The following is a 23,624-nucleotide window of genomic DNA, read 5'->3' on the forward strand; positions in this document are numbered from 1 at the left end:
CAAAGTGAATAACCTCACATTTATCCAAATTACGCTGCATCTGCCTTTGAATTGCCCACTCATCCAACCTGTCCAGATCATGCTGAAGGATCTCTGCATCCTCGTCACAGTTCAGCCTCCCACCCAACTTGGTATCATCTGCAAACTTTGAGATATTACATTTTGTTCCCTCATCCAAATCATTAATATATATTGTGAATAGCTGAGGTCTCAGCATCAACTGCTGTGGCACCCCACTAGTTGCTGCCTGCCAATTTGAAAAGAACCCATTAATTCCTACTCTTTGCTTCCTCTCTGCCAACCAGTTTTCTATCCATCTCATTACATTTCCCCCAATCCCATGCGTTTTAATCTAGCACTTTGTCAAGTGCTTTCTGAAAGTCCAAATATACCACATTGACTGGTCCCCCCTTATCAATTAGTTACATCTTCAAAGAATTCCAACAGATTTGTCAAGCATGATTTCCCCTTCATAAATCCATGCTGACTGTCTGATCCTGCTACTGCTTCCTAAATGCTCTGCTATAAAGTCCTTTGAATCATACAGTGCAGAAGGAGGCCATTTGGCCCATCGAGTCTGCGCAACAACAATCCTACCCAAGCCCTATCCCCATAATCCCATGCATTTACCCTAGCTAGCCCCCCGACACTAAGGGGCAATTTAGCATGGCCAATCCGCCAAATCCGCACATCTTCGGACTATGGGAGGAAACCAGAGCACCCGGAGGAAAGCCAAGCAGACACGGGGAGAATGTGCAAAGTCCACACAGACAGTGACCCAAGCCGGTATTCGAACCCGTGACCCTGGCAAAGTGAGTCAGCAGTGCTAACCACTGTGTCACCATGCTGCCCTTGATAATGGATTCGGCAGCTGATGTGCTTAAAAGCCTGCTAATGCATTTTGGATATCTTCTGGATACCTTCTATTCTGGAGAATTAATTTCTCCACTCACATGAGTTTATTGTATTATTTGTGCTTTTGTGAGAGACAGCCTGCGACTGTATTTCCCCGTTGTTCATAATTTATTACCTCACATTTAGCCATTTGCAGTTGTTACCTTTTGGGTTGGTTGCAAATTAATTGCATCAGTCGAAGTGGATTGAGCTGTGAAGTGTGGAACTGTCTTTCCAGTTCTGTTTGTGTCCTATTCCCTTTCAGAGACAAACCTGGTCATGTAAATTCTCCTTGAGTTTTCATTTTAGAAACAGCTTGAAAACCGAATGGTGTTTTTTTTAGCTTGGTTATTGAGAAATTTGAAAGAAAGTTAACATTGAACAGTGCATCAAAGAAAAATGGTGGCATGCCATATCCACTTTACTCATTTTATGGCATCAAACATGGGTGAGTTTATGAGAAAGGCTGGAGGTGACTCAAAGCTCCTGCGGAATGATGGAAATTAAGCTTTGGAGGGATAAAGGGAGGGTTGCAGCATTCCAACTGTCAGTGCCTTGCGAGAGAGGTACACTACACAAGAACACAGAAAAAATAGAAGGAGGAGTAGGTCACCAGGCCCTTCAAGTCTGCCCTGCCATTCAATACCATCATGGCTGATTTATGTGCCCACCTCAACTCCATTTCTGTGTCACTTTCCCATAGTCTTGATCTATCAAATATTTATCCATCTCCATTTGAATTATCTTTAATGATTCAGCCTCCAGCACCCTTTGGAGCAGAGAATGCCAGAGATTCACCACCCTCTGTGAGAAGAAATTTCTATGCACATTAGTTTTAAATAACTGGGCCTTTATCTTATAGCTATGTCCCTTATTCAAGACTCTCCCACTAGTGAAAACATCTCACCATCCACCCTGTCAAGCCCCCTTAGGATCTTCTTTGTTTGAATAAGGTCACTCCTCACTCTTCTAAACTCCAAGAAATACAGACCCAGACTATTTAATCTCACTTGATAGGATAACCCTTTCATCCCAGGAATTGGCCTGGTGAATCTCCTTTGGACTGCCTACAATGTTACAATATCCTTTTTTAGGTAAGGGGACTAAAACTGGCCGTAGTGTTCCGGGTGAAGCCTCACCAACACCCTGGACAATTGCAACAAAACCTCCCTATTTTTAAATTCCAGCCCATTTGCAATAAAGGCCAAAATGCTGCTTGCCTTCTTAATTAGTTGTTGAATCTGCTTGCTAGTTTTTTGTGATTCATGAATTTGAACACCTCGATCCTACTATACTTCACTTACCTGCAGTCTCTTTCCATTGAAATAATCCTTTCGATTCCTTCTACTAAAGTGCATGATCTCATCCTTCCCCACATTAAACTTCATTTGTTGGAATTTTGCCCAGAGACCCAACATCTCTATATCCTGTTGCAGATTAGCAATAACTTCATCACGACCTGCATTTCCATCTATCTTAATATCATCAGTATGGAAACCTTACATTCTGACCCTTCCTCCAGGTCATTAATATAAACAGTGAACAACGACGGGCCACAAACTGATCCCTGCAGTACTCCACTAGTTACATCTTTCCGGGGGTCCTATGCTGGCCAGCAATTGAGTTGGCCAGCAAACTGCAGGCTGACAGTTCGGGGCCACTGCTTGTGCGTAGAGGTCCAAAACTGTCAGACTGTGGTGTGTATAGGTCCCACCCACCGAGCTTTCAATGATATTTACGATTGTGACCTCTGCATTGCACAGAGTGTTGGAGATTCAAGTCTGAAGTTGCACTGAAGAAACAATCATGATTTTTCCAGTGAATTCAGCACTTCAAAATTTTTGGGAGAATCGCCCTCTATATTCTGCACCCTCTTGTTCTCCCCTATACACTCTAAGAAGCTTTGTCTATATAACGTGCAAGAACCAAACTTTTCACCATCAACCAGTACGTGTGACAATAATAAATGAAATGAAATCAAACTGACATCGAAATACACTACATTGAAATACACTACATCAACAGAAGCAAGTCCATCCAGACCGTCAGGGTGAAGCTGTGAACCATTACATTTCAAAGGTCAATGATACATTGAGAATGATTTATAAAGATCATTTCAGTCCACTGACCTGAACTCACAACTTTTATGTGTAAGGATTTTCTACTTTCCAAAAGAACCTTTGAAGATCAATTGTTTTGTGATTCAGTGTGATTTTCAGTGTGTCCTATTGAAGGTGGATCCTATAATTTCAGAAGAGGAGACCATCTAACCCATTTAGCTGACCAAAAATAAAAGAGCTATCCAGCCTAATGCCACTTTCTGGTTCTATGCCCTCTCCCCACCTCCCTCCCCACCTTTCCAAGTGACTTTCTTTTCAACTATTTCCACCATTCTCGCATATATTTTTCCTTTATTTCTCACAGTTGATTAGCAGTTCTCATTTAAGCTTTCATTTATGTGGCACTCCCCAACCATAATTTTATGAAGGAAGTACCAAACGTGGGTAGGTTTGTCAGGATGGCAGGTAGTAAATTGAAGTCCTTGAGAAATCATTGTAACTAAAGCTGCAGAAGAATAAAGGGAAAAGCTTGAACGCTTGGCAGTTTACCGTGGTCGACACTAAATTAATTGACAGATATGCGCAAAATAACCTGAGCTCCTTCTCGAGGCATCCAATAAGCATCCATTACCAGTTCCAGCACAAAGAGCAGCCTTCTCAGTAACACTAACAGAAATCATTCCAAACAATAGCCTTATCTCAGTATGTTTATTTAATCACACAAACTATATCTGTTGAAAAAATTGCTTTACAAATCTTTTTTTCCTCATTTTTCTTCACCATTGCGCCTCACGCATTCAATTGTAAATTGTCACCTGGTTGTTAAATGATTCAGAGAGTCATGCAAGACTTTGGGTAACTGTGGCTGGAATTTTCCACCTCTGGGAAGTTAATGGCCTAGTGGTGTTATCGCTAGACTATTAATCCACCAATGCTCTCGGGGCTCAGGTTCAAGTCCTGCCACAACAGATGGTGGAATTCAAATTCAATAAAAAGTATCTGGAAGTAAGAATCAACTGATGATGTGGCACAGTAGCACAATGGTTAGCACTGCTGCTTCACAGCTCCAGTGACCTGGGTTTGATTCCCAGCTTGGGTCATTGTCTGTGTGGAGTTGCCATTTTTTGGGAAAATTCTGCCCAATGTCTCTTTTTCCAGCAATATTCAACCTCTAGACTCCCAAGAAACTCATGTCTGTTAGGGAAAGAAATCTGCTATCCCCTGGCCTACATGTGCCTCCAGATCCACAGAAATGTGTTTGACTCTTAACTCTCACTCGGTTCAGGGACAATTAGGGATTGGCAACAAATGTTGTCAATGATGCCCACATCTCACCAAATATTAAAAAAGAAAATGGGAGGACACCTGACCATGAAAATTTGGTGGGGCTGTGAGGTTGCAGGCAGAGAACGTTAGGTGGTAGTGAATCCTTAGGCTTCGGTGCTCATGTACCCATTCTAACGTAGAAAGCATTGATTAGTATATCTGGGAGCTGAGAAGAAAGTTCTGATGGCAACAGAGGAATGAGGTTTTAACCTGGAATGACCATTGCTGCGTCAACCTACTTTTGTTCATCCTTCTTTATGTTACTTTTAAAATCTTTTTCTATCCCACTCCATCATATCTTTCAGGAAGGCTTTTATATTAAACAGAGATTTTTAATTTTCAGGGAATTTATTGGTTAAAGGTCATTAGGTTAGAGAATCTTGCAGGCAGATTTGGTTGCAAGAAGCCCTGGAATCAGCCAGTGACATAAATGCCAAAGTGCTGGTCGCCGGGGATGTGGTTACATTGCGGCTGATAGAGAGTCTGCTCCACTGTAATTGTTTCTGTACTCTGTCCATCAGACTAATGCAGCTTTGATACTTGATGCACCATGATGCACACCCATGGTGACACACCGCTTTCAACAAATATTTCGGCACACTGTCATATGGCATATGCCAAAAAACAAATTACAATTATCTTACCACATCTGGTTAATGCCACAAGCACTGTTTTGATTGACTCGATTGGCCTGAAAATCAATTTGTTAACACCGGCTCACTTGAAACTAATATGTCCAAAATGTCTCCATGTAGCAGAATAATTGATGCCTTCTCCATGTCTACGTGCTAAAGAAGCTGATAAAACTGACAGGGTTGTCTCGTTGTTCATTAGTTCTTGATGTAAGTTGATGTCACGAACACTGGGTTAAAAAGTAAATGTATAAAAGTCAGTATGGCTTTGGGAGAATTCTGTGTTTGACAGCAGTGAACTGACAGCGGTGAGCCAAGGCAGAGCCAGCATTATGCCACATCATGTAAAACTAATTGGCACTTTTTCTTTGACATTGTTTTTGCAAAGGTACCAACGTGTGAATGAATGAAACAATTATCTAGACAAGGCTCTGAGCCCTTATAGCTTGCTAACAACCTCGAACCCAGTACAGCAACTGTCAATGTCAGATGCATTGTTATCCCTTGGTATCGTGTACCTTTCATACCTGAGTTGGATCTATGTAGTTGACTACACAGCTCTCTCACATATTATTAGGCAATCAATTAAGGATCCAAAATGAATCAAGAGGAAAGTCTAAATCTTTTTGCTCAATGATGTCTGTTGGGTGTAAGTTCTCTTATGATGGTGTAGGTTTTACATGTTAAAACCTTCTGCACCCTATTAAATGTTTCATTGTATAGTCACTAGTCTCTGTATTTTATCAAACAACTCTCATAGTTGCAAGTTTTAAAACACCATATCACAGGAAACCATCCAGCTCTATTTTTGGCCCCTTTCCCAATTTGACAAGCAATATTTATGTAACATGGCTTTGTTAGTGGAAAATCATGTCTCATGAATTTGATTGCATTTTTTGAATGGATAACCAAGAAATTAGATGAGGACAGGGCAGTTGACGTTGTCGATATGACTTTTACAAGGTCTTTGACAAAGTACCGCATGTTAGGTTGATGCATAAGTTTAAATCTCAAGGGATCCAGGGAGAGGTAGCAAATTTGATTCAAAATTGGCTTGATGACAAAAGACAGCAGGTGGTTGCAAAATGTTGTTTTTCAAACTGGAGGCCTGTGACCAGCGATGTGCCTCAGGGATCAGTGCTGGGTTACTGGTATTTGTCATATATATTAAAGATTCGGACGAGAATTTAGGAGGCATGGTCAGTAAGTTTGCAGATGACACTAAATTGGTGGCATAGTAGACAATGAAGAAAATTATCTAGGATTGCAATCGGATCTTGATCAGTTGGGCCAGTGGGCTGATGAATGGCAAATGAAGTTTAATTTAAATAAATGTGAGGTGATGCATTTTGGTAGATCTAACCAGGGCAGGACTTACTCAATTAATGTTGGGGCATTGGGAAGAGTTATAGAACAAAAAAGATCTCAGGATATAGGTTCATAGCTCCTTGAAAGTGGAGTTACAGGTGGACAGGATGGTGATGAAGGCATTCGGCATGCTTGGTTTCATCGGTAAGAACATTGAATATAGGAGTTGGAACATCTTGTTGAAACTGTACAAGACGTTGTAAGGTCATACTTGGAATACTGTGTACAATTCTGGGTATCCTATTATAGAAATGATATTATTAAACTAGAAAGAGTGCAGAAGAGATTTACTAGGATGCTATCAGGACTTGATGGTTTGAGTTATAAGGAAAGGCTGGATATAATGGGACTTTTTTCCCTGAAGCATAAGATCATCCCCTGACTTAGGGGATGATCTTATAGAAGTCTATAAAATAATGAGGAACTTGGATCAGCTAGATAGTCAACGTCTTTTCCAAAGGTAGGGAAGTTTAAAACTAGAGGGCATAGGTTTAAGGTGAGAGGGGAGAGATACAAAAGAGTCCAGATGAACTATTTTTTGTTCAGAGTGTCTGGAACGAGCTGCCAAAGGCAGTAGTAGAGGTGGGTACAATTTTGTCTTTTAAAAAGCATTTAGACAGTTACACGAATAAGATTGGTGTGGAGTGATATGGCCAAACACGGGCAACTGGGATGAGCTTAGTGGTAAAAATTGGATGGCATGGACACGTTGGGCCAAAGGACTTATTTCCATGCTGTAAACCTCTATGGCTGTATGCTATCCTCTTGTTAATTCCCTCCTTAACAACACCGTGGGTGTACAGACAGCATGTGGGCTTCAGCAGTTTAAGAAAGTACTCAACATCATCTTCTCAAGGGCAATTAGGAATGGGCAACCAATGCTGGATGAGCCAGCAACATCCCAAGAGCAAATCAAGCCCGGTCTAGAAATTTGATTGTGCTCTGCCCATTTTACAGGCATCAGAGGATCCAATATGGTGGGCAGCATAAGTGCACTCATTCTGTGCTGAGCCCAACATATTGGATTTGGTATCTCGGTAAATATCCAAAGCACAGATATGAGGCATTGTGCCCATCTATCTATTTAGCTCAATATTGGAATTATTCTTGAAGTATTTTAGTTACCTTACTTTGGATCAAATTATGGTTGAAAATAGATAGATCCACACTTTGGAATTAATTGTCTGATAAATCTCTGCCCATAAAAGCCTAAACATTTACAATGTGATATTTTACAGGGAAGATAAAACAACATTCCATTGGCCAGACCCAACATGGAAGTGTATATGAGTGCCTTCCCTGCAGGAATGGATGCAGCTCATGTCAAGATGATAGTCCCTGTCATGCAGAGACGGACAAGCTCCTACGCATTTTCATCATCGCATTCCAAGCTTTCTGCATGCTGATGGATTTCATTGCCATGCTGGTGGTCTACCACTTCCGTAGGTGTAAGGTAAATATGAAGACTCCATAACAATGTATTGATGCTGTAGGGAGGATGTTGACACAGGACTTGTCATTCAAATTGCAAAGAGAGGAGTGGAACGCATAAGGAGAGTTCCAGCCAAACTATTGATTACATGAATATACTCAACTTCAGAAACCATGCCTAATTCACTGTGAGACCAGCAAAGGAAGAGCATTGTGGTGTAGGATCAATGTGCCACTGAATAGTATGATAGGGGTTCTCATCTGTGATTGCTTCCCAATGTACCATGGTCAAATGTTGGTTGTAAGACAAGACCATGCTCTTCCTAGCAGGGTGAAACATGGAAGAGGAGTTAAGGATTAACTTTGGAAAATGTCTAGGAAAAGGTCTCTGGCTGTTCTGGACCATTATTTTGGCCTTGTAAATGAATGAAGAGAGATGGAAATTGGGGAAATTTGTGATCACAGAGACTGCTAATGCTTTGAGTTCTTTTACCATTTTCCTAAGTGCCAACCAAACCAGAGTGGCATTGTTCTTGCCTTTCAGTCAGAAGGTTGTAGATTCAAATGCCACTCCATAATTTCAGCTGGCATTTCAATGCAGCACTGAAGGCGCACTGCACTGTGCTATCATTCAGATACTTTCATCCATTAGATGGGTGATGCAGAATGCTGTGAGGTGCGAGGTAAAGACTGTAATATAGCTTGGCTTGTTCCTTCTCACAGGCACTTGGAAGAATAAATGATATTGTGTTGTACTGACATGCTATATTTTGGACTTCCCTGTGAGAGAATGACTAAATAAAGTAAATAAGGAAATAAGCAATCAATGAGAACATTTTAGTTCCTCTGGCATGGCAACAACTGTAAGAAGTCTTACAACACCAGGTTAAAGTCCAACCAGTTTATTTGATAGTAAACCCACAAGCTTTCGGAAACATTGTTCCATCGTCAGGTGTGTGGAAAGTTCATCTCCACATCGTGGAACAACTGAGCAGAGTGGGAATTATATTCCAACTTATTCCTGTCCTGTGGCAATTTTAACCTCTTTCTTTATACAACATGAGCTTCTGTGTACACATGTTGGACCCCAGTTACACTGTAACAGCTAACTTATTAGGTTTTTAACCTTGCTCAATAAAACCAGGGCTGTATGGAGGCCTGAAATTCAACTGTTAATATTTCGCTAGTAGGATCAGGAAGAACCCCACAAAGGAAGTTCTGAGCCTCTGTTGCTACACGCTTTGCATCCTCCCACTACTCGGCCATCCTACCCACAAGACTTCATTCTGTGCCCGATCATTTTTTGTGTGCTAAATGTGATATCTAAGCTCAAGGTCAGCTTGCAGTCTGCAGCAGACATCCTGCTGGTGGTCTTGACAAACTTTCAGGGCATCATGCTGGAAACACCATCAAACTCGGCCTGGAAATCTGACCATGTGTTTACACACAGCCTGAGGTGAGCTGATTATGTGCAGTCAGTCTACATTATCAGCCATGAGGAGACACAGCACCATATGTAGTAATTAATAAAGTTGGAAATGGTGATTAGGTGTTGAAGGGGGAAAATTGAGACTGGCATAAGCTCGGGGAAACAGAAAGGAACAGCAGGAAGCAACATTTGCAATGTGACAATTTGAGGCACCTCCTTTGGCAAGGGTGATTGCAATGTAATGTAGTTTGTGCTTCTATGAAAATGATGAAAGCTATCTCCATGGCCCAAAGCAACAACTTTGCTCCTACAGATTTTATTTCACCATTCCTTTCTTTTCTGATGAGAATGTTATGCTTGGTCAACCATTTTACAAATTGCCTTCAAATCCATTTAACAGCTGCATCCTTACATAACGTTTATTCCTAATGCATTTCCAGTTACCTTTCTTTAAGCGTGAGCACAATGCGATTTTTTTTTCTTCTATTAAGTCTGCCCCTAGGTAATAGCTTATTAGGTTGAAACCTACTCTGGCAGCTTGCCATACAAAGGTGCATTAAAATAAGCCTAGTGGGTCCAAATGACATTTATGTTCACAAAAGGATCTGAACAATAGAACCAGGAATAATATCGCAATTGGTCGTAAGAAAGTTACAACTCTGCATGCAAAAGTGTGGATCATGTTACACCACAATTTGCATTTATATGGTCCCTTTGAATAAAGGAACACCTCAAAGGAGTTATCAAACAAAATTTGATGCAGGGTCAAATTTGGATTTATTTGGGCACATGGCCAAGGACTTAATTAAAGAGGTTGATCTTTAGGAGTTTCTTAAAAGAAGAAGGAGAGGTGGGGTTAGGGAGGAAATTCCAGTGCTTCAGCCCGAGGTGTGGAGATGCCAGCGTTCCTCCTCCCCAGTCCTCTGTGGGCTGATGTGACTGTTAAACAGGGCATATTCCCTCGGTCTCTTCCTGCTGCCACCTGTAAATCAGGGAGAAGAGAGCGGGTGACTGAAGGAGTTGCCTCCAACATGAAGGCACATGTACGTGACCTTTAGGTTTCAATGGCATGCATGGATCCTTACTGGATGCAGGCTGCAACTCGATGTGTCCACCCCTGCAGGCTCTGTCCTGAGCCAGCCCTGCCAGCTGGGCTGCCTGTGCCTTAAGGTCCATCATGTTCTTGGTGTCAGACCGACCCCCTCTTGCCTTCTCTCTCTCTCTCTCTCTCTCTCCTATTGTGCCTCAGTATTTCTACAGCTCATCACCATCAAGGGGAAAAGGAATGGGCAACAAATGCTGGTCTAGCCAGTGATGTCCACATTTTGTAAACAAATGAATAAAAACAAGGAAAGAAGATGAGGCTGAGAGCAATGATCTTTCTCATGTTTCCAGTTTTAAAAATTATCCACATAGTGTGACTGCATTTCAGGTTGTCCAGAATAGTTCTGGGACAGTACCTTCCAGAGCGGTGAGCCCATGCAGACTGAGGGATAAGGCTTGCAGAGACATACCATGAGTAATGCTTTTCTGGTATCCTCATTGCCCGAGCACTCTTGCCTCCCCTTCCCAGACAGTGTGGTGTGAAAGGATCAGGGAGCCATCGTGGCCTCTCTACCTCGCAGACCAGATGTGCTGCAGTGAAGTTATGAGGCATCACCGTTCATCTTGCCACTGAGGTCCATGTTCCCTGTACCTGCCCCTCCATCTCCTCCCAACAGTCCCAATCCTGCCCTCCTGCAGCCCCGATCCCCCTCCCCGTAGCATCGACCCCTGCAAGCCCCTCAACCCAGATGGCCAGCCCCGATCTTCTTTCCCTCCCTCTGCCTGCGATCCTCTGGCAATGTGACACTGGGAACCCCCACACCCACCAATTAGGCCCCCAATAGGACCCATGCCCTTGGCACTACCTGATGCCCAGTAGGCAATGCCAAGGTGCCCCTTGGGCATTACCAGTTTCCCTTTGGGCAGTGCCAGCTTGGTGCCCTGGCACTGCCCAAGGAGCACTGCCCTTACCCCTTACCTCCTAGGGGGGGGTGCCTCAGTGGCCTTTCTTCACTCCAGGGAGGGGGGTCAGACCGCCAGCTCCCTGCTAGTGGGGAACAGTTGTGAATCCGGCTGGAGTGAACAACTCCTAGTAGAGGATTGGGTGGGGGGTTGTTGGGGGAGAGCCAGCTGGCCCAGAGATTTCAGTCCCAGGCATGCTGTTAAGGTGCAAATTGCAGTTATATTATTGAATCAACTCTGCATCCATTTCTGACACAGAGCTGATTACTCTCAAAATCTTGGGCAGGGAGACCCACGGAGTCGGGGAGAATCATTGATTTAACCATTCATTATTAAGATCACTGGGGTTTCTGATTTTTAATAGCACCTGATCTATTCTAACAACTTTAAGCTTACCATGATCAAGGCAGCACAGTGGCACAGTGGTTAGCACTGCTGCTTTGCAGCGCCAAGGACTCGGATTCGATTCCCAGCTTGGGTCACTGTCTGTGTGAAGTTTGCACATTCTCCCTGGGTCTGTGTGAGTTTCCACTGGGTGCTCCGGAGTCCTCCCACATGATGTGCAGGTTAGGTGCATTGGCCATGCTAAAATCTCCCCAGTGTACCTGAACAGGCGCCAAAGTATGGTGACTTGGGGATTTTCACAGTAATGTCATTGCATGTAAACCTACTTGTGACACTAATAAATAAACTTATCTGTGTCTCTGACTGCCATTGATTTGCTCTTTGCATGATCTGGAACAAAACAAACTTGACAAGGTGCAGTTCTGACAAAGACCTGGCTTTATGTTACTGAATTCTTGCACGACTCCTTCAACATTCACAAGAATGTATTTTTCTTCAGTGAATTTCTTTTGCTAGACTTCGCAGCTGCTACATAGAGAGGTAGCACTGTCTTACCAACCCGAAATGTTCACAGATTAAAGGAATGGTACAGCCGAGAAGGAAACCATTCAACCTTTCATAGTCTGTGTTGGCTATCCAACAGTTCTTACTCCTTCTTTTCCCATAGCCCTTTCAAGTTATCTAGTTTGGATTTGAAAGTTACTATTGAATCAGCTTCTGCCAACCTTTCAGGCAGTACATTTCAGATCACTATTTGCCGTATGGATATCTCTTTCCTGAAGTTGACCTCTGGTCCTTTTGCCAGTCATCTTAAACATGTGTCTTCAACTCCCTGACCCTTCTTCCCCTGAAAAACAGTTTCTCCTTATTTACCTTATCAAAATTGGGGTGGCACTGTGGTTAACGCTGCTGCCTCATAGCGCCAAGGACCTGGGTTCGATTCCCAGCTTGGGTCACTGTTTGGAGTTTGCATGTTCTTTCTGTGTCTGCACGGGTCTCCTCCGGGTGCTCCGGTTTCACCCCGCAGTCCAAAAGACGTGCTGGTTAGGTGCATCGATCATGCTACATTCTTCCTCAGTGTACCCGGAGAGGTGCTAGAGTGTGGTGGGTTGGGGAATTTTCACAGTAACTTCATTGCAGTGTTAATGAAAGCCTACTTGTGATGCTAATAAATAAACTTTAAAACTTAAAAAACTAATTTTGACCACCTCTCTCAAAATACTTAAATCTTGGCCATCTCTTCATATGTTCTTAGGAGAATAACTCCCAGCTTCATCAATCTGATCATCCCTCGAACAATTCTAGTAAATTCTCTTCTGCACGCTCTCTAAGGCCTTGGCATCCTTTCTAAAGTCTGTGCCCAGAATTGAACATAATACTCCAGATGAGGCCCATCTGTGTTGCATAAAGGCACAATGACAAAGTTTATGCACTCATCCACAGATCCATACACGCAAACAGTATTTTTAAGCATTTGTGTTACTTTGAAGAAATAGAATCTATTTATATTGTTGTTGATCACATCTTCCAGCTATTCTGAAGAATTTCCTATCCAATGAATTACTTTTGAAGTTCAGTTAGTTCTATACAATCAGTAGCAGAAATGAATTTGCAACAAGGTCAGAAGCTGAATGGATAAGTAGGCAATGTGTTTTAGTAAAAACCAGAAAATGCTGGAAACACTCAGCAGCTCTGGCAGCATCTGTGGAGAGAGGAACAGGGTTAACTGTTCAAGTCCATCTGACTCTTCTTCAGAGTTACAGAGAGGGAGAAATGTGATAAATTTTGCACTGTTTAAGAAGGGCTGAAGCAAGACATTAGGTCAGAGATAAGTGTGAAAGTGGAGATATTGCAACAAAGTCAAAAATCCTAGAATCATAGAATGCAAAAGGAGGCCATTCAGCTAATCCAGCCTACACTGACAACAACCCCACCCAGGCCATAGCCCTGTAACCCCACATATTTACTTTACCAATTCCCCCACATTCCTCACACACAAAGCATTAATTTAATATGGCCAATCAACCTAATCCGCACATTTTTAGACTGTGGGATGAAACCAGAGCACCCGGAGGAAACCCACGCAAAAACAGGGAGAACGTGCAAACACCATACAGACGGTCACCCAAGCCAGGAATTGAACCCAGGTCCCTGGCACTGTGAGGCAGTAGTACTAACCACTGTGCCACCATGCCACTGCTCACTCTGCCACACTGATGATGCTCATGGAAGGATGCATATTGGCCAGGACACTGACATTACTCCTTAATTTTCTTTGAAGCACTGTCATAGGATCCCTCTAAACATTTATCATCCTAAAAATTGTGTCTCTGACAGTGCAGCACTCCTGAACTAATACATTGGAGTCTCATTGGGACCTGGTGAAGTGTATCCCAGGACACTGTGGGAAGCTAGGGAGGACATTGCGAGTCCCCTAGCAGAGATATTTGAATCATCGATAGTCATAGGTGAGGTATAAAGTTTGGAGGGTGGCAAATGTTGTTCCTTTGTTTAGAAGGGCTGCAGGGAAAAGCCTGGGAATTACAGGCCTGTGAGCCTCACATCTGCAGTGGGTAAGTTGTTAGAAGGTACTTTGAGAGACAGGATCTACAGGTGCTTAGAGACTCAAGCACTAATTAAGGACAGTCAGCATGGCTTTGTGAGTGGAAAATCATGCCTCACAAATCTGACTGAGTTTTTTGAAGGGGTAATCAAGAAGGTAGATGAGGCAGTGCAGTTGATGTTGTATACATGGACTTTAGCAAGGCCTTTGACAGGGTACCACATGGTAGGTTGTTGCATAAAGTTAAATCTCACGGGATCCAGGGTGAGGTAGCCAAATGGATATAAAATTGGCTTGATGACAGAAGCCAAAGGGTGGTTATAGAGCGTTGTTTTTCAAACTGGAGATCTGTGATCAGTGGTGTGCCTCAGGGATTGGTGCTGGGTCCACTGTTACTTGTCATTTATATTAATGATTTGGATGAGAATTTAGTTGGCATGGTAGTAAGTTTGCAGATGATACCAAGATTGATGGCAGACTGGACAGTGAAGAAGGTTATCTCCAATTGCAATGAAATCTTGATCAGTTGGGACAATGGGTTGATGATTGGCAGATGGAGTTTAATTTAGATAAACGCGAGGTGATACATTTTGATCGATGGAACCAGGGCAGGACTTATTCAGTTAATGGTAGGGCACTGGGGAGAGTTATAGGACAAAAGGATCTAGGGGTAAAGCTCACAGCTCATTGAAAGTGGAGTCATAGGTGGACCGAGTGGTAAAGAAAATATTCAGCATGCTTGGTTTCATTGATCAGAACCTTGCATACAGGAGTTTGGATGTCTTGTTGAAGTTGTACAAGACATTGTTAAGGCAACACTTGGAATACTGTGTACAGTTCTGGTCACCCTATTATAGAAATAATATTATTAAACTAGAAAGAGTGCAGAAAAGTTTTACTAGGATGCTACTAAGACTTGGTGGTTTGGGTTATAAGGAGAGGCTGGATAGACTAGGACTTTTTCCTCTGCAGCGTAGGAGCTGAGGGGTAACCTTAAAGAACTCTACAAAATAATGAGGGGCATAGATCAGCTATACAGTCAATACTATTTCCCAAAGGTATTGAAGTCTAAAACTAGAAGGTATAGGTTTAAGATGAGACGGGAGAGATACAAAATGGTCCAGAGGGGCAATCTTTTCACACAGAGGGTGGTGAATGTCTGGATCAAGTTGCCAGAGGTACTAATAGAGGCAGGTATAATTTTGTCTTTTAAAAAAGGTTTACATGGTTATGGAGGAATATGGGCCAAATGCGGGCAGTTGGGAGTAGCTTAGGGGTTAAAATAAGGGCAGGCATGGACAAGTTGGGCCGAAGGGCCTGTTTCCATGCTGTAAACCTCTATGATTCTATGACTTCCAGTGGCTTTTAATCAGCAATCTTCTGAAACTGTGGCAAAAAAAAGTGACCAAATAAACCAAGCTGACATTTTGAAAAGAAAGTCTTGTATTTATAAGGGCTCTTTCATGACAATGCTTTACGACCAATGAAGTACTTATGAAGACTTGTCACTGTTTTAATGTTGGGAACACAGCAACCAACTTCTACATGGCAACCTCCGACAACCAGCCAGAAGGCCTGTGTTTAATGTCAAAGCAAGTGGAAGAGTCCAGCACCAAAAGGGATTAGCGCAGATCTTGGAACCCATTCCTGGCAGCATGGAAGGAATTCCATTTGCACATTTGTAGCCTCAACCATCATGTAGTATCTGACAGCCCTGATCTCAGCTTGCATTACAGCACAAGCAAAAGCCAGCCAGAGTCTCAGTGCTGCAGTGGAATCTCATACTGCTGCCCTCATGGTACTGGATTACAGCATGCAAAGGCACTTGTAGAGTCTCACAGCAGATTACCAGGATTACTGAGGCAGCACCCTAGGAGAGTGGCAGTGCTCTTGTAATCTGCCTGGGTGTGTAGTTGCCAAGCCGAGATGTGGGTGTGAGGCTGGCAGCAGTGCTAAATATGTGAGTGTAGGGTGGTGCTGTGAATATTAATAGGTATATGCCCTGATTGTTGGAGATTGTAGATGGGCCAAGTGGCTTTATTTACAAGCACATTTTTAAATGTTTGCTCTCTCATGCTCCAGCTTGCTGCTCTTTCAGTATCTACTTCTCAGTGACCAAGCCAATGCCTGCCTACTGGTGCACAGTGCACAGTTAATAGACATACATAATCAAATAGCTGGTTGAACATTGTGTAGTGTGGACCTTCATTACCAGCACCTTCTTCCAGGGCAACATTAGCGCCAAGTGTCAATGCACCACCTAAAACCTGGGTGGCACAGTGGTTAGCACTGCTGCCTCACAGCTCCAGGGACCCAGGGTTCATATTCCAGCCTTGAATGACTGTCTATATACAGTTTGCAAGTTCTCCTTGTGTCTGCATGGCTTTCCTTCGGGTGCTCCGGTTTCCTTCCACAGTCCACAGATGTACTGGTTACGTGGATGTAAAGGTTACGGGGATTTATGGGATAAATACGTTGGGTCTCAGGGACAGGGTGGGATGGTGGGATGCTTGGTAAGATTGAGTCTGTGCAGACTTGATGGGCTGATTGGACTCCTTCTGTACTATAGAGATTCTATGAAACACACAATGGAGTTCATTTCTCGCTGGACCATGTTTTGGTTTTGATACCTGTGATAAGTGTCATTCCTGGAGGAGTGCCTTGGCCATTGAAAGTGAGTTCATAGAATTGTCATGTGGTGCAAGTGCACCCACAGTGCTGTATAGAAAAGAGTTCCAGGTTTTTGACTCAGTGAAGGAACAGCAGAACAGTTCCAAATTAGGAAGGTACGTGATTTGGAGGAGATCTTGCAAATGGTGATGTTCTACATGAGCCTGCTGCCCCTGCTGTTCTTCTCGGTGGTAGAGATCATGGGTTTAGCAGATGCTGTCAAAGGAGCCTTGATAAGTTATTACTGCACTTCATCTTGTAGATGGTACACTCTGCTGTTACTGTCCATTAAAGGGAGTTAATGTTTGAAATGGTGGATGGGATGCCAATGGAACATTTTCCTAGCTGCTGTTGAGCTTCTTGGAGCTGTAGCTGAGTGGAGAGCAGTCCACTTCTGGATAAATGTGCAAATGGAATTGGCCACCCTATTCATGCTGGACAAATGGATTCTAAGACCTGCAGAAATCCATTTGGCACGGGACCCTTCCATGCTGTTTGACGTTAAACTCAGGCTTTCTAAGCAGGAAACTTGCTATGTACAAATTGGTTGCTGTGTTTCCTACATTATAACAACAATTACATGTCAAATTACAATAGCCTTCAAAAGCACTTCATTGGCTGTGAGGCCTTTGAGACATCTGATGGTCATGAATGGCACTATATAAATGCACATCTTTCTTTTAAAAGTGTCAGTTTGGTTAAGTTGGTAAAACTCTTGCCTCTTCTCTCAGAAAACTGTTGGGCGTCACAGTGGCACAGTGGTTAGCACTGCTCCCTCACAGCATCAGGGACCCGGGTTCGATTCTCGGCCTTTGCTGACTGTCAGTGTGGAGTTTGCACTTTCTCCTCGCGTTTGTGTCAGTTTCCTCCGGGTGTTCCAGTTTCGTCCCATAGTCCGAAAGGTGTGCTGGTGAGGTGCATTGGCCATGCTAAATTGCCCCTTAGTATCGGGGGGATTAGCAAGATAAATATGTAGGGTTATGAGGATAGAGCCTGGGTGAGATTGTTGTCAGTGCAGCTTGATGGGTCCAATGGTCTCTTTCTGCAGTGTAGAGATTCTATGATTAAAAGCCATGACACTGAGACATTTCTCAGGGAGTCACACTCCCGACTTGTACCTTGTAGATGGCAGACATACATGGAAATAAATGCCTCATTTTTTGTAAATGCAAAATGAATGTTTGAATATCGAGCAGTTAGAGGAATTTGTTTCTGTAGAACATAATGAAAACAACCAAAAAGAATTGATACAAACATCCATCTAGTTATTTCAATGCACCCACCTTGATAGTGATGGGGACAGAGACATGACCCACATTTAGTTGTACAATGCAGCAGGAATTGTGGAACTACATAAATATTTCCAACCTGTTACCTGTTAACAATTCTCGCACTTTAAAGATTTATAACTTGAGAATTGATGCATTAAAGTAAGGCTGAAGGGGATGACTTGCATTGGCTTAATTTGAATGTTAGTAGCTCAAGCCCATTGAAGCTGGAATTAAACATCAAACCCTGTTTGTATTAATGCATTCTAAAGGGAACATTGAAGCAAAAGTCACTACCACTGCCCTAATGTTCCATTGGCTTACTGCCTGGGAGTTTGAATCCCTCTTTTCGCTGACTTCTTAATCTAAAAAATTTTACATTTGATGCAAATTGACTTTCTATGTACATGATGTAATCTGATCACATGCCAGCTTTCAAAATTAGGATCTCCTTCTGCTTTTGCTCTTTCTTTTTAGCCTCATTTTATTCTCTGACTATTTATTTTTGCATTGACTTAATTGTAATAAAACTTTTGGGCATGCTATGTAAATCCTGCTGCTGCATTTGGTTCCTCTAAAGATCACTGTTCCACCATCTCCCTGAATATATTTTGAATGTGTTGTGATTTTTTTCGTGAAAAGCTATTATGTTTTCTTCATGCATCTCAGACCTTTACGCTTAGGAATCATCAGGAATGGAAATAGACAAATCCAATTAGTTTTAAGATGCATACCATAGAGATTTGGACTGAATTTTAGTTCTTTGGATGTCACTTTGGGTAATACACTTGCAGTGTTGTTAATGCTGGACACCATTTTGGTGAGGCTGTTAGCACAGGCATTAGGAGTCTGAATTGGAAGTATGAGGAGTAAGCAGTTTGTGGCAGATGATTTTACTGCAACTGTGCCATTTTTGACCTCAACACTCCAGCTAATGTCCTTGCTGAACCTCAGGCAGCTTCTTTTATTCCTTCGTGGGATGTGGCTAACTAGCATTTATTGCCCATCCCTAGTTGTCCTTGAGATGGTGGTGGTGAGCTGCCTTCTTGAATCGCTGCAGTCCACGTTCTGTGGGTTGACCCATTAGGGAGGGAACTTCAGGATTTTGGCCCAGCGACTACGATATGTTTTCAAGTCAGAATGGTGAGTGGCTTGGGGGGAAACTTGCAGGGAACTTGCTGAACATCAGGCAGAATGGTGCCAGTGGGCTAGTGATCCAGAGTCCCAAGGTAATCCTCTGGAGACCCAGGTTCAAAACCCACTATCGCAAATAATGAAATTTGAATTCAATAAAACACCTGGAATTAAAAGTCCGTGGAACCATTGTTGATCGTCATAAAAGCTCACCTGGTTCACTAATGTCCTATAGGGAAGGAAATCTGCCATCCTTACCTGGTCTGGCCTACATGTGACTCCAGAGCCATAGCAATGTGGTTGAAACTTAAATATCCTCTGCAGTGGTCTAGCAAGCCAACCATTCACTTCAAGGGCAATTAGGGTTTAGGCAATAAGTGCGGGCCCAACCAGCGACAGCCACATACCATGAATGAATAAGAAAAATGCTTTCAGCAGCAGGAGGAACACTCCACCAGTGCTATTTAAAAGAATCATCAATTACTTTCACTGTAGTTGATGATTGGTTACTATTGGCTCTGTCTGCGTTTCTGGAAATACTGTGAGATTTGCATTGCTGTTTAAAGTTGGGTGAATGTTACAGGGAGTGGTGTTGCCTTCAAGGATTCTGCTCAGAACACTCGCTCCCAGTAGCTACTGTCGTTCTCGGTTGACAGCACCACAGGGCAAACGAGCAGAGCCACCTCCCAGCCGGACGAGCCACTCGCCGAGAGGATGGGGAGCAGGGCTCTCAGAGGAAGGTCATACCTCCCACCATCTTCAAGGAATGATTCTCTTCCTTCTCTGTCAGCGAAGAGCAAAGTGCAGCCTGTCTCCATCTCACAAAAGAGGCACTCGCTGAAGTTTGCCATCTGTTCCGGGCAAACCTGCCACTCAGAACAGGAGGTAGTCGGTGCTGCCAGTGACAGTCAATATTACCGTGACCACAAGTGCCTTAGTGTTGGGATTCCTTCCAGGCTGCAACAGGCAACATTTCTAATATTTTCCATTTTCCAGAACTGATCTACATTCTACATGCCAGAAGAAGTGAATACATTGCTTTCTCTCTGACCAGAGGGAGGAAAGTGGAAAATATACAGGACTTTGTTGGGATAAGGGGTATTGCATGGTGCAGGGTGTCATTCAGTGTTCCCTCTAAGCTGTGTGGGTCTGCTGTCACTCAGCAATTTGCAATTTCCCACCCAGGGAACAAATGACTGCGCACAACCAATGTTTCCTTTAAGATGTGTGCATGTATGGCTGTGTGACAATCTTAAAGAACCATTCAGTGCAAATTAAAGAAACATTGATACTGCACACAAGTGGGGTTGACTCCCACTTGTACAGTTGGTGTGCATGCACATCGTGCAGGGAAATGACCCATATCCCGGCAGTAAACATAATACCTTTGCTCTACACTAGCTGGGGCATCCATATTTGAGCCACCATGTCAAGCCAGACTGTGCAACAAGGACAATCAACTGATCACTTGCCTCATGACTCAGATGTATTAAAGATCACACACAGGCAACATGCAAATAATGAGAGATGTGCCGCAGTCCAAAATGCCATCGAGCTGACAACCGGGATGCTTAATGACTGGGCCATTCTGGAGGAGCACTTCCACAGCATGTATTACGATTCATCACGGTCTGCCTGTCGCACCCTAGAGAAATGCACCATGAGCTTACAGACTCTGCAACAGGTATACAGCTATCAGCTGAGGAGAATGGAGAAGAGGAGAGGGAAGAGGTATCACCATTCCTGCCAACTGACCATGACCATCTCATCTGACAATGGTATCGCTGAGCACACTCCCAATTCCCCATTCAACCTTGTCTCCATTAAGGACCATCACTACTTGGCCACATTAAAAAGACTCCATAAAACTACCATTCCAAACCAACATTATTAAACAAACTGTTCAATATTGCATCAGTTAATCGACCTTGTGCATACCTTTCATACTTGCATCCTGTTTGCCTTCTCCTTTCCAAGTGCTTCTATCCAGTGTTATGCCAGTGGTCGCAGTGTGGCTGGTGGTTTGCTGTGGGTGGCACTGCAGATGGCCTTGCAGGGTGACGTCACACAACTGTGCCCCCAGAGGCCCCAGCTTCAAGCAGCATGAACTTGACATGGACAGCAGCAGCCGATGCCAGGCTGATTGTTTGGAGAAGTGACAGTGTTGGAAGGGCAAATATTATCTTGCTGAGAGCGGATAGGAGGTCCCCAGAGCCACTGTCACTTCCCCAGGGCAACACCTTGTTATATTCCTTTGTACTGAGGGATCTCCTCAAGAACTGGAGCATAGAAGAATGAGGGGAGATTTGATAGAGGTGCATAAGATTTTGATGGGTATAGAAAGAGTGAATGCAAGCAGGCTTTTTGCACTGAGGGGAGGAAAAAAACAGAGGGCATGGGTTAAGGGTGAAAGGAGAAAAGTTTAAAGGGAATATTGGGGGGCTTCTCGCAGAGAGTGGTGGGAGTGTGGAATGAGCTGCCGGATAAAGTGGTAAATGCGGGGTCACTTTTAACATTTAAGAAAAACTTGGACGGATTCATGGATGAGAGGGATGTGGAGGGATATGGTCCAAGTGCAGGTCAGTGGGACTAGGCAAAAAATGGTTCGGCACAGACAAGAAGGGCTAAAATGCCTGTTTCTGAGCTGTAATTTCTGTGGTTCTATGGTTCTAACTATTCCACATCCAGGCATCAGGGAACACAGAACTTTATTCAGTCTTACTCGCTCCGCACTCCAAACGACAACTGCTCTTTCAGGGCAGTTCCCGATCAGCTCATCCCACATCCCGGTCACATGACCTGTTTCCTTTAAGGAGATTCCCCCCCCCCCACCACCGCATACATAACACACCTCAAGAAATATTTTAATCTGTTGGAAGACAATTTGCTGAACTGCTGTAATACAGCACAAACCCCTTCCCACCCTGGTATCGGCAATCATGATGATAACAGTCTGAACTTGTGTGGCATTTTCCTGGTTTTACCCTGAGTTTTCACTGCAGCACTCAAACACTGGGTAGCTTATGTGGAAATGGAAGCTGAGATACTGGCCATCAGATGCTGCAGCATGGTTAGGTCTGCACGTGCCACCACCACCACAGTATAGGAAGATCGGGCTCCAAACTCTGCAGAAGGCCATGTGCCAAGTTTGTGCCGGACTTCCCCAAGCTCCTCCAACACAGGCCTGCCAGTATACCACCATCTTTATAGATACCTATCAGTACTTATCTATGCACCGCCATGTTGAATTACCCATCTTGATTCCTTGCAATAGGTCTCCTGAATGACCTTAACCTCCAGCGAGCTGGCAACAGCACTACCTAGTCCACCGGCCTGTCTACAGCCCTTATGCTTGTTGACTCAAAATGTGGAGGTTCCACCTCTTTTCTGCCGTCTTAAGTATCTCTATCTCAGCTGGTGTGCAATTGAGTAATGGTGTTTCTTCATCATCAGTTCCTTCTTCTCTGTGCATTTCACATCCCTGTACCACTGCCTGACTTGCTGACATCTTTGGTGAAAGTTACATGGCTAAGTTTGCAGTGAAGGAAGAGAGGGAAAACAAGAGGTGTGTGCTTACATAAATCAGAAGAGTGTGTTTAAACAGGGGTTGGTAGGATGTGAAAAGAAGGATTTGGTAGGAATATTTAGACATTTCAACCCAATTACTGGCCACAGCCTCAGTCATTGCAGCGATGGCAACATCAGGTCCACCTTTGGGATAAGGACAAGCAACAGTGCCAGTCTTTCTCTGCATCCTACAAGAGAGAGGGAAGTGCGTCACTGGGGTGGATTTTACAGAGGGACAGATTACCCTTCCTTTCGCTCCTGACATTGACAACTCCAGGTTTGCCTGGACGGCCTCCCTGGCTCAATGTGGATAGAACCCCTCTCTCTTCCTGTCCACCTCTTCCACCAAGAACTCCAGTGCTGATCAGGGAACATTAAAGCCTGTACGTACTCCCTGCCAAGTTGAACCATTCCTGTGTATTTCCAAGGTACAAATGACTGCTGCAGTGAAGCTAACCCCTTCTCAAGCCAAAATACACCTGCCCTGTAAGAGGTTTAGGTTTGCTTCAAGTAGCATAGGCTAGCTTGAACTTGTTCTTGCTTCTAACAATTGTTCACCCCTTGCTCAAGTGCGCAACTGCGTGTTTTGTGCTGGTTGAATGCTGCATTCATGTAAATGAGAAGTCGATGTGAGGTTTGCATGATTCCTGCATTGCAACTGGTGGCCACAGGTCCATCACATATAGCAGTCCCTGCCTTTGGTCTTTATCCAATTTATCGTCCTGGTTTAAAAATAACAAAGGTGGTTGTCAACAATACAGGATAAAAAATCCGAAAGAGATCAAAAATGTGGAATATCAGAAAATTCTGGTGCAGTGTTGGACATGGTAGAAATGATCTGTCAGTATCTTGTTTTGTTATTCACACTATTTTATAATATGGCTCTTAATCTAAATTAAACACAATATTCAACATGGACAAATTGATGTT

At 43.5% G+C, this 23,624-nt stretch overlaps 1 protein-coding gene across 1 annotated transcript in view; it reads left to right on the forward strand.

Moving 5' to 3' along the window:
- The window catches only part of gpr158a (G protein-coupled receptor 158a), a 454,718-nt gene that overhangs the window by 275,450 nt on the left and 155,644 nt on the right, over positions 1-23,624 (forward strand). The window contains exon 4 of the mRNA XM_080211391.1: positions 7,519-7,733. Coding sequence (XP_080067517.1) covers positions 7,519-7,733 — 215 coding nt within the window. The remainder of the gene's footprint in view (positions 1-7,518; positions 7,734-23,624) is intronic.

The sequence above is a fragment of the Carcharhinus amblyrhynchos genome, chromosome 2 (genome assembly GCF_965287045.1).
Source record: "Carcharhinus amblyrhynchos chromosome 2, sCarAmb.v2.hapA, whole genome shotgun sequence".
Taxonomy (NCBI): domain Eukaryota; kingdom Metazoa; phylum Chordata; class Chondrichthyes; order Carcharhiniformes; family Carcharhinidae; genus Carcharhinus; species Carcharhinus amblyrhynchos.